Source organism: Cnephaeus nilssonii (genome assembly GCF_951640355.1).
Source record: "Cnephaeus nilssonii genome assembly, chromosome: 16".
NCBI lineage: Eukaryota > Metazoa > Chordata > Mammalia > Chiroptera > Vespertilionidae > Cnephaeus > Cnephaeus nilssonii.
In genome coordinates, this window is record NC_137087.1 from 19,923,980 (window position 1) to 19,938,081 (window position 14,102).

At 58.5% G+C, this 14,102-nt stretch overlaps 1 protein-coding gene across 2 annotated transcripts in view; it reads right to left on the bottom strand.

Moving 5' to 3' along the window:
- Positions 1-10,343: 10,343 nt before the first annotated feature.
- UNC5B (unc-5 netrin receptor B) overlaps positions 10,344-14,102 on the bottom strand; it is a 79,589-nt gene continuing 75,830 nt past the window's right edge. For both annotated transcript variants that reach the window (XM_079792950.1, XM_079792949.1), the window contains one exon: positions 10,344-13,695. In XM_079792950.1, coding sequence (XP_079649076.1) covers positions 13,530-13,695 — 166 coding nt within the window. In that variant the 3' untranslated portion in view covers positions 10,344-13,529. The remainder of the gene's footprint in view (positions 13,696-14,102) is intronic.

The following is a 14,102-nucleotide window of genomic DNA, read 5'->3' on the forward strand; positions in this document are numbered from 1 at the left end:
TCAGAGAGGAAGAGAGAGACAGAAACATCAATGACGAGAGAGAATCATTGATCAGCTGCCTCCTGCATGCTCACTCGGGGATCGGGCCCTAAACCCAGGCATGTGCCCTGACCAGGAATTGAACCGTGACCTCCTGGTTCATAGGTCGACGCTCAACCACTGAGCGACGCTCAACCATTGAGTGGGTCAGGCACCGGCATTATTGGAATCAGCCCTCATATCTGATTCAACCCTGTTTCTGCTTAATTGGCTCAAGTAAGAAGCCAATAGGTAGCCCAGACCCACTGGTTGTCTGGTTTCAGTTTGGGTACCCTGGGTACCCCATATTTGAGACTGGTGTCTGAAGTGTGGGCAACCTTGTGGCTCTGAGCACTGAAACCTATGGGGCCTGGTGCTGGCTCCAGGTAGATAGTGCTGTGACTGGACAATCAATGGGTCCGGGCTGCCTGTCACCACTTGAGCCAATGAAGCAGAGACAGGGTTGAATCATATATGTGCGTTTATTCCAATACTGCCGGCAGCATGGGAGAGCAGCAGGTCACCCACAAAAATCTGCTCTGCAGCCCCTCATAAACCAGCTGCTTATATAGGGTAGGACAAAGATTACATGGGAAAGTAGTAATTACAGGCATGGGAAGTAGGAATTACAGGCATGGGAAGTAGGCTATGCAGGCTGGAGTGAGACGCCATTGTTTGGACAACAAAGTTGTTAATCTTCCCATGATAGTAGGCAGGTCTTGAATGAGAATGAACCCCATTCCAAGGTTGATGCCCAGGCCCCAGGGGCCTACAACTTCCAGCCAAGGTAGAAGGTCCTTTCTCTAACCAGAACAAGGCAATCATGGTTAACAGAGCATGATTAATATTTCCCATACCATAACTAGTCCCCAATATTCTTGTTCTGCCAGAATTGAATTGAATCACGGTGTCCTGAGAGTTGGAGAATTGGTTGTTGGTGTGGAAAAAACCCACCCATTTGATGTCAGTAGTGTGGAGAGTAAAAACAGTGAAGAGGCCCAAGGTGCCAAGGTCTTGGTCCAGAAGAGCGTGTGCACTTCCCGGCGGCAGGGAGGGGGGGCCCACAGGTGGGAGACAGCCAGGACTGGGCACCAGCCACCCTTGCTATGGCCCCACATCCTGTTGGCTCCATTTTACAGGGCACAAGTTCAAGGCTTAAAAAATGTAGCTGGCCCAAGGCCACACTGTGGTGGAGCCTGCTTTTACCCCTAGATGGGACTCTGAAGTCCTCACCTGTTTCTGTTCCACCACATGGCTCCCCTGAGGGCCCGGCGCAGGCGGGTAGAGTGGAGAGTGGGATGGAGGGGGAAGGACTTCTCAGGAGGGGTGACCTTGGAGCTGAATCTTCAGGACGCATGTGGCCACGGAGAAGAGCAGGGAGGATGCTCCAGGAGGGGCAGAGGGCTGAAGCAAAGGCCCAGGTGACAGCCGTGATGTGTCCCTGGAGGGTGATATGTACATGGTGGGGCTGTAAGAGAGGCTGGGCCCGGCTTGGGATGGCCCCTGAGAGCTAGATTGGGGGGGGGGGGGGGAGTGTTTCCAGAAGGAGACCACTACCAAGGCGGGCTGCCCCAGCACTACCTGGAATGTGTGGGTTCTTGACTTCGTGCAGGAAAGATTTCACAACACGGGTCCAGGTGACTGTGAGAGTAGGTTTATTAAAGCTGGGGGCAGTGAAACAAAGCAAGGGCTTACGATAGAAGAGTCAAGATCACAGCAACTGTGAAACCGGACACCCAGTGGGCCCGGGCTGCCTGTCACTACTTGAGCCGAGTCAGCAGAGACAGGGCTGCATCACACATGGGCCTTGATTCCAATAATGCCAGCAGTACGGGAGAGCGGCAGGTCATCTAGAAAAACTACTCTGTCTCCCCCGTAAGCCAGCTGCTTATATGGGGCAAGAGAGCAAAGAATACATGGGGAAGTGGGCAAAAGGAATAAGACTGGGTATACTGGTAATGGTTACAGATTACAGGCAATGTGGGCTGGGGGTCCTCAAAGGGCAGGGGGCAGCCGGGACCCCATCGTCTCCTTTCCGGCAAGAAGGCTGTTACTCTCCCCAGGACACCGGGACACTCCCACGTCCCGGCTGCATTTCCAGGTGGTCAGGCTGAGGAGGGAAGGGAGAGCCTGGGTGACAAAAGTCCTTGGGTCCAGCGAGGGCAGCGGATCCAGGGCTGTTCCTGGCCCAGCCCCCAAATCATGATTTCATCTCTTTAGTGCTTCGTTGCTTTGTCACATGACTGCTTTTCTCTGTGCAAAGTCCTGAGTGGTATCAGTCATTTCAATCTTCACTTTTGGAGAACATGTGTGCATGTGAAGGAGTGACCGTTTCAAGACACCTGCTGAGAGAACCAGAGGTATCATGATCCCCCTTTAGAGCTCAGAGGTTGGGGGGGGGGGGGGTGTCTTTCTTCACATGGAAGAGGTGCCAGCCCCTTGGGGTTAGCCGGTTGCTAGGACTGGGTCTTGGAAGGGACTCGGGATGGCCTCCGCTGTTAAGACAGAAAGACTGGGAGGAAACGGGTTGCTAATGCATCCGCTGGGGTGCCTCCTGGCCAGTGTGGGCTCGCCTTCTCCTCCAGGATCTGGACAGATGGCAGCGGCAGTACCAGCTTGGGGACAAGATGAGGCAGGCAGCTTGGGCCCCGCTCAGCTTCCCAGGGAGTGTTCGAGGCTGTGGGGTGAGGGAAGGAGTACATTGTAATAAGGAGCTCAATTTGAAAGTGGCAGAGCCACGATTCACATCAATGCCTTTCTGTCTCCAGAGCCCAGTCAGAGTTCCATCAAGGTGGTTGGTTGTGGGGGTCACACAGCTCCTTATCTCACCTGAAGTCTGCTGATCTGTAGGCGATGAAGCAATGGGACATCGGAGCAGGATGGATGCTGAGGCCTCCAGGTGCAGGCTTGTGTGCCGATGCTGCCACCTTGTGGCTATGCTCTGTCATTGCCGTGCCCACAGGCTGGGCTGGCTCCGTGGGGCTGCATTTCCTGTTTTCCAGGGTAAACTGGGCCACCAAGCAGGGCACGTAGATCCCATAATTCTCTGCTTCCACATCACTAATCAACCCCCACCCCCACCCCCGACTTTAACCACCTCTCCTTGCTGTGTTCAACTGCTCCCCTGGGAAAGTTCTGGCCTCCTGGAGGTCCTTGACCTCTGTCTCCCCTCCGTGCATCAGTCATCTTTCCTTCCACCCTGAGCCCCCTTAGATCCCATGGCCCATCATTTTAGTAACATCTTAGCAACACCCTAAACTCCCACGTCCCTCGTCTCCTGGTGGCACTGCTGGCCAACCCTGCGCGAACAGACCCGCCCACATCTGAGCGATTGAGCCTCGCTGGTGAAAGTGCCAGCAGGCCGGTGGTTCCCTGTGAACTCATGGCACCTTCCTGAGACCAGGATCCAGCAGTCCCCGACACACGTCTCAGCTCCTGCGCTCTCACCATGAGACCTGCTGCCACCTTCCTCCTCCACGCGCCTCCACCCCTGAGCACACCCCATCCCAAGATGGCCTTGCCTCCTGCCTCCTACTCGACAGAAGAAACAGAAGCCGCCACAGAGGAAATCCTCATTTCACAGTACCAAATCTGGCCCATCAGCCCCTGTTTCTCTCTCCCCAGTTATAACTGTCTTCCTCCACCATTGGAGCGGCGAAATCTTGCCGAATGTAACCGGGATTGTGTCAAGCTGAGACCGAACCTGGCTCACCATCCGCACCAGCTCCGGAGAGCAGGGCAGGCCAGGCTCACCTCTGCTCCCTCGGGGCCTGCACACTGCCCGGCCCAGAGCGAGTGGTTGCTGAATGACTGGCTGAACGCAGGAGCGGCCAGGAGCTGATGTGAGATGCTGAGGAGACAGAACGAAAAGTGGATATGAGACAGGGCAGAGCGAGGTGGAAGGGGCAAGGATGCTGACTGGGGTTCCAGTTTGCTCATCTGGATGGATGATGGGGTTTCTACTAGGACAGGAAATGCTAGCAAAGCCAAGATTGGGGGCAGGTCAGGAGTTCTGACTTGTAATGTGGAGTTTGAGGCACCAGGGGGCGATGTCTGGGAGGCATATACAGCTCTGGGAGAGGCTGGGGCTGCAGGCCTAAGTTGGGGCGTTACCAGCTCTGGGTGGTCATTGCAGCTGTGAGTGAGGATGAGATGAACTGGGAGTGGGGCGGGGGGGGGAGAAGGAGTTAGGACTGTGCCCTTGGGTCTGCGTTTCCCCCTCTGTAAAGCCAGGAGGAGAGTCCCTGAACTGCCATCGCCAGAGGGTGGGAGGGGGGGTGTTTCTGGAGATCAAGGAGGGGATGGTATGACGGTGTTTCAGGAAGGCCTAGGGTATGTCAGTGTCAGGGTGATGCGGGTTCAGGAGGCGGGGCTGCAGCTGGGCTATGTGTGGGGCTGAGGCAGGAGCCCTGGACCAAGAGTCCCTGGCCTCCTGGCTACATGAGAAGGAAAAACATGAGGCGCCACTGACACAATATACTTGAAAGAGCTCTGTGATCTCAGGCCTGCAGATGCAAAGAGCTACTCCTTCTCATCTTCACCTAATAGGCAGGCGCAGGTTGTGTAAATAGATGTATAAAGCTCGTAAGAAGGGAGGTGACAGCCCTAGCCGGCGTGGCTCAGTGGATAAAGCATCAGCCTGCGGACTGAAGGGTCCCAGGTTCGATTCCGGCCAAGGGCACATGCCTGGGTTGTGGGCTCGATCCCCAGTAGGGGGCGTGCAGGAGGCAGCCGATCAATGAGTCCCTCTCATCATTGACGTTTCTATCTCTCTCTCCTTCTCCCTTCCTCTCTGAAATCAATGAAGAAATATATATTAATAAAAAAGGAAGGGAGGTGACAGTAAAAGGTCAGCGACACACCTGCAACTGCCATTGATGCTGACGACATGGACAAGGACGAATACTTACCACTCTCAGTGTTGACACTTACCATCTCGTTTCATTCTCACAGCAAATCTGTGAAGAAAGGCGTGTCATCCCCATTTCGTTGTGTGACTGAGGCCCCAGGGGTTTAAGCAATCTGCTCAGGGTCACATGGTTAGCAGATGACGGAATCTGGGTCCAAACCAGATTCCTCCCTCCAAGCCAAAGCTCGGCCCCTGAAACCTGCCGCTGAGCTGGGACCAGGGGTGGCGTCAGGTTCTGTTTCCCAAGCGGCCGCAGGGCTCAGCCCCTCCCACCTGTCGGTGGCGTTATGCCTCCCACGCTCTGTGCCGTGGGCGTCACATCATCCCCCTGTGGGAGTGGAAGATACGAGGCAGGTCACCAGGAACCCGAGGAGACAGAGGGCACGTGGACCCTGAGCCGTGCCACGTGAGGATGGGGAGCTTTCCCTGGAAGAGAAATGGTGCTGGGCTGGACCATGAGAGCTGTTTTCCAATATTTCAAAAGCTGTCAGAGAGTGGAAAACGTAGACCTATTTCTATTGATTCTAGAGAACAAAACCAGCCCCTACCGTGAAAACAAGTAAGCACTCAGTAAATGCCCGCTATTACCATTACTGCTGGAAGTAGTGAGTTCCCCATCTCTGGAAGTATTCAAACAGACACTGTACAGGCCAGGGTCTAGGTCACGGTGGAGGGAGTTCTGGCATCAGGTGAAGATGGATGCGATGGTGGCCCAGGATCCCTGCCTCCGCCATCCTCCAAGTCTGAGCAATAGACCTGAGGAGCCCCTGAGAAGGGGCGGCCTCTGCCCAGGGTAGCCCCGGGGTAATCACGGCGTTCACTGGTGTGAGCACGGGGCATCGGTCCCTGGGCACCTGGCAGTAGGGGAATTGCTGGGACCCGAGGGCGTGGCAGCCAAGTCCTGCCCTGAGTTTCATCAGACAGAGGAGAGGCTCCTGGGAAGTTGGAGGGAGGAGGAGGGATCTGGGGCACGTGCCACTGTCCCTCAGACGGAACCCAGGGGGCGCAGTGCCCGGGAGGGGCCCCGGCAGTCTTGGAGAAGGGCCAGGGCCTCCGCCCCCGTCTCCGCCAGTGAACCCCTGAAACAGGCAGCTCTGAGCCCGCCCTCCTCCTTCAAAGGCTTTCTCCAGCTCCCGCAGCCCAGCGGGCCACATACTGGGAAGGTCTCCTTTGGCCTTCACCGTGTTTAACAAGAACGAAGCCAACCATCCCCGACGGAGTGACTTCACATCTATGTTCCAACCCTGACTTCGGAGTTCTCTAAGCAGAGGACGGAGCAGCCTGGCCCTCACTCCTGCCTGCAGCCCCGGGCCTGAGCCCGGTGCAGACCTGGCCCTTCGGTGCGCCGTGTGCTCTCCGGTGAGCCACAGTCCCCCCTTCCCCTACCGCTCCCCCATTGCCCTGAGGAGAACGTTTATCCTCCGGCTTCACTCAGGGACAGACCCGTGCTGCTCACGGAAGGGGGAAGTGAGCAACGTGCTGAGGCAGCCGTGTGTTTCACGAAACAGCCGAGAGGGCACATTTCTTGCCTGTGAACTGCTGACGGGGCTGCTTCTCTCTTCACATGGCCCAGCAGGCTCATGATTTTGACCCCTGGCCTATGGACAAAGCCCTGACCCATCCCACCACTGAGGAGCAGACCTGGGTGGATCTAGGGTGGGTGGTCTTGTCGGGAGCCACGCCCCGATGGGAGTGGGGCCAGCCAGGCGCCTGCCCTTCCCTGCCCCCCAGCCTGATCCTGCACTGCCTCTGACCCCGCCCCCCCCACCCGCTTTCCTCACCGGGCCTTTCTCACCCCCCCACCTGTGATCACGCTGTCCCCACCTCCTGGTGGTCCCTTGGACCCAGCCCTCATGCCCACCCCCTCTCCACCCGCCTAAATAGTAGGGGCCCGCTGGCATGACCTCGGCCTCCTGCTCCTCATGCTCTGTTGGTGACTCTCCCAGGCCGGCTGCCCCTCGGTCCTGGCGAAGGGGCCATGGACTCACTTCCTGTTCTGCTGGGAGCTGCCTGACTCAGCAACCCGGCCCCTGGGCTGTGCCCACTCAGGGAGTAGATCACTAAATATTGACTGGGTTTCCAGGTGTCCGGGACCTTCTCCTGGGGTGGGGGGAGCTTCCTCGGCTGCGGAACTGGGATGAGCAGATTGAAGCCACCCCCAGTGAGGCCTGGGCTGGGCCAGCCCCCATGGCTGCTGGGATGGCACGGACTCCCTGGAGCCCTCCCCCACTCCCCCATGGCCCAGGCCAGGGCCGCTGAGAGGACACGGACTCTCCCCTGGCACACCCACGCGCACACCCAAACAGTGCACCTGCGGCCGGCGGCGGCCGGCTCGGCTGGACCACCCCTGCTGCGAGGACATCGGCATCTTCTCTCAGCACGACAACATTTCGTGAAAAGTAGGTTGCTGCAAAGCTTTGCCGGAAAGCATCTCCCCCAGAACGCGCACCTGACGAAGAACGTCCCGGGGCAACCGCTTCCAAAGGAGCGTCTCTTCCAGAAAGCCTCGCTGGACCCCTGCCCATTTCTTCCCGTCTCCTCCCCCGACCGCGGGCTCTGAGGCCGTGTGCGCCCAGCCCTGGGGCCACGGAGTGACCAGCACAACGTGCCCAGACAGCTGCTGGACAGCGAGCAAGGAGCCCCATTCCTGCCCGGCCAGGGTGTGTTTTGAAAACCAGGACTTGGGAGTTCCCAACCTGGAGGTCCCCCTGCCCTGGACTGTGGCATCAGGGCAGGGGTTCGGTTAGGAACAGCGTCCCTTGGAGAATTCTCCAGGCCCCGCTCGGAGAGGGCTTGGTGCGGGAGGTGCCGGTGGGTTTGATGGCAGCTTTCTCATAAAGTGACAAGGGAGGAGGATGTCCCGCGTTGGGAGTGAGGGGTAGTTGGCTGAGTCTGTGAAGAGAAGGGACAGGGGAGGCGTGGAGAGCAGGCCACCACAGCACCCCAGTGACCGCGTGGGGAGCTGAGGACGTTAGTTAAAGGTGAGTTCGAGCTCCAAGGTGGATGGGTTGAGCCTTAGCAACCAAGATGAGGCTGTCTTAGTAACCGCAGGGAGGGCACGGCTAGAGGCCTCGGCGGAGACGTCGTTAGGGAGCCTGCTATCCGCTGGGAAAGCCAGCGTCAGTGCCGACAAAATGAAGCTCGAACAGTTATTGGGGAAATAAAACTGTTTCATGTTTATGCCTCGAGGGCTTGAGAGTCTTGGATCAAATTCATTATATTTAAATATTTACGTGTACAAATATGTTTGTATCTGCATAGATCTCCCGAGAGGATGTGTAACAGCGGCCTCTCTGGGGGAGGCCTGGGGAGAGGGATCAGCTTTTCATCTGTTCATTTCTACCTTTTGAATTTCCTCATACCTTAGGCATGTATGTTATTTTCAATTAAAATGGGTTAAAGTTTTAAAACATTTTGTTAAACAGAACTGCATGAGGTTTTCCTGAGTCTGACCTTAAAGCGGGTGGAAACGGATTTTCTCTTAAGGCCCCTCGTGGAGGAGGGGGCAGCCGGCTGCCCACCCCACCCAGCAACCCTTCGTGGGCAGCAGCTGGTGGCCTGCATTTGCGGGCTGGGCCGCCGGCTGACGGGCTGGACGTGGGCGCCAGCGTTGCCACCTCACCGGGCAGCCGCGTGGTCACAGGATCGGAACCAGCCCATCTTTTGCTTCTAACCGGTTCTTCTGCATCTACTTCTGGGACTGCGACAGAGGGGGCCCGGGGCGTGGGGCTGTCCCACCCCTCCTAGAACCAGCACCCCCCAAATTGCGGGACACCAGCCAGAGGGCCCTTTGCAGAGCTGCAGGTCTAAGACCCACACTTCGTGGATGGGGAAACTGAGGCTGAGGGGACCGTGACCCCCACAGAATCAGAGCTAGAACTCAGGTCCCCTGCTTCCTAGGCCAGAACTCTGTGAATCCCACCAAGGGGCAGGTGACAAGGAGGGGCCCTCGTGCTTAGGTGGTGGCCGAGGGTGAGGGGATTTAGATGGGCACCTGTCACTCCTGGGAGGACCCCAGACAACTGCCTGTGGGAGCTACTGGCCCACCTGACTCTGCCGCCCTCTCCCTGGGCGGCTGCTCCCGCCTCAGGCTACTCGCCATGCCTGCCTTCACACACACACAGGCACACACACACACACACACACACACACACACGCTGTCCCCTCCCTCTCCTCCCTCCTGACTGGCCCACTGGACCGTGACGGCCGGGGAAGCAGGGAGTGAGGACAGCGAGTGGGTGGGGCTGTGTGTACATGTGCAAACCTCTTGCCTGCCCCACTAGCTAGGCCCTACGTCCCCAGAGGACAAGCCCACAGGCGCTCCTACCCCCAGACAACATTGGGTGATACCTGGTGCACACCCCAGATACAGGTCCCAGAGTCAGAGCTGGCCGGACCCAGAGGTACCACATACTTCAGAGCATAAAAAGGGGTCCCATGGCCAAATACATCTGGGACACCCCGTGTTGATCTGAGGAAGTCGGCTGCTTCAGGCGGGACTTCTCAGAGCCTGTCACGTGCTGGTGAACACGGTGTCTCCCTGAGGGCCACGGGTGCTCATGCCATGAACGAGGGCCACGGAATTCACTCACAGAGCAGGCAGTGCATGCTGGGAAATGCTGGGGCCAGACCCACTCAGAGGCCTGAGGTCCACAGGGCAGAGGGGGCCAGCTGAAACAGGCACGTTAGAAATAAAGCCCCCTCAGGACACTCCCATCGGTGGGAAAATGAAGCTCCAGTGCGATTTTATTAGAACAGGATCCTCTCTTGCCCCTGCCGGAAACTTCTCATCATAAACACTCAAGTCCACAATCCCCGTGGGAAGGGCACCTCCCTCCCCATCTAAGGCATTCCCGTCCAGTGTGTAACCCGCCCAAGCAGGAAGGCAGCCTGGGTCCAGTCACCCGGTCCCAGCCCACTCGCCACTCCTTTTCTGCTGCACGAATTCTCCTGTCCCAAGTCCGTGCTCTGAACTGACCGCTCAGCCTCAGCCCAGCTGAGCTCCACAGGCAGACAGACAGGGGCACTGGGGATCCCTCTGTCTCCCCCCCCCCCCGCCCCGGCCCACCTCCAGTCCACGGAAGGCTCAGTGACCGCCCCTGCACACAGTGCTTTTGCACGGAGAGCACTGATTTGGGGGGGGGGGGTGGGGGCGCACGAGGTGGATGGGGGCTGAGATCCAGATCCAGATCCAGCCTGCCTTGAACTTGCTGTGTGACCATGGGGCAGCCCCTGTCCCCCTCTGGGCCAGCTTTCCCTTCTGTAAAATGAGGCAGTTGAGCTTGATCATTTCCAGGAGCTCAGAGTCCTGACAGTGACCTCCTCACCCCCGAACCCCCGGAATTTTGAGAAAAGTGGGAAGATCACTCCCAGCTGCTGAGAGAAAGACGGTCCAGAAGACAGCAGACTGTAACCTGGAGGGTTTTTTTTATTAGACTAGGAAATATAATTTATTTCATAAAAATTAATTCTGTTACAATAGGAATGCTAAATGTTATTTACAGGCTGTAGTTTACAGAATAAACAGGCGCGACGGGGCCATTCCTGCAGCCCTGCAGCCCCCGGACGCGGCCCAGGCAGGGGGTCCAGCCCTTTGCCCCCAGGAGAGCTGCTCCCTGACCCCGAGCTCCGGAATCACCTCCCCTCAGAGGACCTGCTAAGGGACCTGGCTCAGCTGCCGGCTGTGGGGGGGAAGGGGACCGCGGGCCCTGGATCCCGGGGCACTTCAGAGAGGGCAGAGGGAGAGGCACGTAGAAGATACACCGACTGACCCTGTGGACTCAGAGAGGGCAGCAGACAGGCACGCCAGCCTCTGCACGTCCCAGCTGGGGACTCGAGGAGGGCACACTCACACGAGCGGGGACACGCTTCCAGAGAGGAGCCCTGATGTGCCCGTGTGAACAAAAGCACACACACAGAGCACGTGCACACACACACAAAGCACGTGCGCACACACGCAAACACAAACATACCGGAGAGGAGAGAGACAGAGATGCCCACCTGAGGGCCACACAGGCCCACAGTGGGACCTAACCTGCCGCTTTCCATGCACATGGGCACGGGGGGCTGCCTGGATGCCACCTGAGGCGGGCAGCGTGGGATGGTCACAGCAGCCTCGGTAGATGGGCGGAGCCAGCAAACCCCTCCCTGGCTTTTCTTACAAAGCCGGACAGCGAGCCTTCCCAGGAGGCCCCGGCCAACGGGTTCTGTGCGCCCGGCCCTGGTGCATCATTTCTAGAAATCAGATTAGAAATGGGTGGCCTGGCCTCATCCACAAAAAGCTCTTCTTGTCCCAGGCCCTGAGCAAGCCTGAGGGTGGGGCAGGCAGAGCACAGAGCTTCTACCACCGGGGTTCCCATCCGGAGCCTAGAACGAGGGCCTCAAACAGCAGCTGCGGGGCCTCTAGGTATAGGAAGGAAGAGGCCCCAAGAAGGCAGCCATATGCTGAGCCCCACAGCTCAACGGCACCGCTGAAGGCCGAGTGCTGGTCCGTGGCCATTCTAGAGCCTGTGATGGGAAGGGCCCCGTGAAGCCCGGGTGGCACTGGTGATGCTGCCAGCTCCACGCTGTCACACAGGCCCCACGGCGTGGGCTGGGAGTGACCGGGGAGGCTGAGCCCCAGGGAGGCAGCATCCACATGGGCTCTGGGTCCGGGGCTGGGGTCCCAGCCTCTGAGGCAGGCCTGGCCCCTTCAGTCCCAACACAGGGAATCCTCTCTCAAACTCGGGGCAGGACCTCATCTGCCCACGGCCGACCCCCACCCTGAGAGGGCTGTGGGTGGCAGGAAGGCAGGCTGGGGACGCTGGCTGGGACTGCAGCCCTAAAGCAGCCTTTCAAAGGCGAGGCTGTGCCCAGGCTGGTCCCCGCAGCTGCTGCTGGGCCTGCTGGGGCAAGCCGCGGGGGCAGTGCCTGGAGCAGTCGGCGAGCTGGCACTTGCCTCGCCTGGGTGCCAAGGAGAGGCCTTTGATGAGGTCTCCGTGCCAGCTGCGGGAGCCTGGTCCCAGCCATTGTCAGATAGCTGCCAAGGGCCGGGACGCATCCCTCCCCAATTCGTGACCCTGCTGGCCCCTCAGGACATCCTGGTCCAGGCTGGTGAGGGGGTGCAGCCCTCCACTCCGGCAGCCCTTCCTGTTCAAAGGTGACCTACCTCAAGATCTCCCAGAGCAGAGGGAGGGTGAGAGGAGGAGGAAGGGAGGTGCCTGCAGAGACCAGAGCCGGGAAAAGCGCCCTCCACCCTCTCCTCCACGGGGCGGGCGGAGGGCATGTCCTGCTCAGGCGGGCCACCCACTCCCCGCCTCCTGCTGCAGGGCCACTGTCCACGCGCCTCTCAAAGCCACACCGAGGCCCAGACAGGCTGTGCTACTCACGAGGCCCTCTCGCCACCCCTTCAGTCTCACAGAAGAGGAACAGGCTGGGAAGGATGCCTCCTGACGCCTGGGTTCGGGACAATGCCCACCTGCTCCAGACCACCTGCTGCAGAGGCTGCTGGGAGGGGGGCCCTGGCTGGCTCCGCCCTAGGGGAGAGTAGAGGTGTCCGGGGGGGCTCATCTCCCACACCTTTCTCTGCTAGGGCCCCGCTTCTGGGCCACATCCCCTCTCCAGGGGCCACCGGATCCCGATGCTGGAAACGATCTCCAAGGCGCACAGCTGGCCTGGGGGCCCTCATGTCCCCTCCCAGGGCCCAGAGGAGCCGGGGGCGTCTGCCTGGGACGCGGAGGGAGAGCCCCCCTCACTCCACTCCAGGGCTCCTTGGCTTTATGTGCGCAGCGTCTGCTTAAGACTGTAGAGCGAAACGTGTACCATTTGAGCCTTTACAACTGGGGACACGGAGGCCTTGTAAAAACCAGTCCAAGATGGGATCAGCAGCAGCAAAGTGCTCCATGTTCAGTCTCTCTCTCTCTCTCTCTCTCTCTCTCTCTCACACACACACACACACACACACTCGCTCCTGGCCAGAACCATGAACACACCCACACTCAAGAAAAGAGTTTTCTATTTTTTTGTGTTGTTTTTTCTTTTTCTTTTTTTTTTCTTAAAAAGGACTTATCCAAATACCTGGATAATAAATCATTTGCGTTTCCTAAGAAACGGGGTTTTTCTTTTCCCTTGTGGTTTTGGTGTTTTTCTTCTTCCTGAAGCAAGTCGCTTCCTTTCCTTTCAGCTTTTGGACGGAGAAAGCATGTGTACTTGACTGATCTTCAAAGAGGAAAATGGTGTGAAGACAGAGGGCTTAGGGAGCAGGGAGAAATCATTGGCTGAGGAAGAAAAGTAAGAACGAAACGAAAACAAACCAGGGCTGCAGGCAGAGGGTGGGGGTGGAGGGAGGGCCACCCCCTTGCTCCCCTGTTTCCAGAGGCCTCAGCCCACCCTGGTTTCTGCACGAAGGACTGAGCCAGGAGAGATGGGGGGGCAGGGGGGAGGAACACCAGAGTCCGTGGATTCCTAAGGCTGGTCGTGGTCTGGGGCAGAGCAAGGCAGGAGGAGGAGGGTGACTCCGGCTGTGAGCTGGGGGGCAGCAGAGGTGAACTGCCACACAGGAGGTGCCTGGACCTCCCTGCACCCGCCTCCTGCCAGTCCCTAGCAGCCCGCAGTCTGGGGCGGCTCAGCAGTCCCCGTCGGTGGCCATGGCCACCAGCATCTCACTCTTGCCCATCTCCTCCAAGGCACTGGCCAGGCTGTTGAGGTCCCCGTCATCCTGCTGTAGAGCTTCCCAGAGGTCCAGGATCACCCCCGTGGGGCTCGCTTTGGTGGCAAAGTAGTTCAGGTACCTGGCGGAGGGAAGAAGGGTACTGGGCTGCCCCAAAGCTCAACACCTCCCGAAGCCTGGGTGTGGGGAGAGCATGAGGAGGGGGACGCCTGGGGGCTCAGCCCCCCAATCCTGGGTCTGAGTCCCAGTTCCTCTGCTTGCAGGCTGTGTGGCCCTGGGCCAGTCACTGCAGCTCTCCGAGCTTTAGTCTCCTCGGCTGTAACATGGAACCTGTCTTGCTCATCGCCATTCATCACCTCATTATTATCACTGAAAGACACTGGTCCAGGAGTGACTGTAGAAACCAGCTCTCCATTTTCTCTTCCTCCTACGTCCAACCCTGCCTGACCGGCCCCGTGCGCTCCTGAGAGCAGGGAGAAAGCCTCAGACGTCTTCGTAAACCCCACCCATTTCTACTAAGATGTCGTA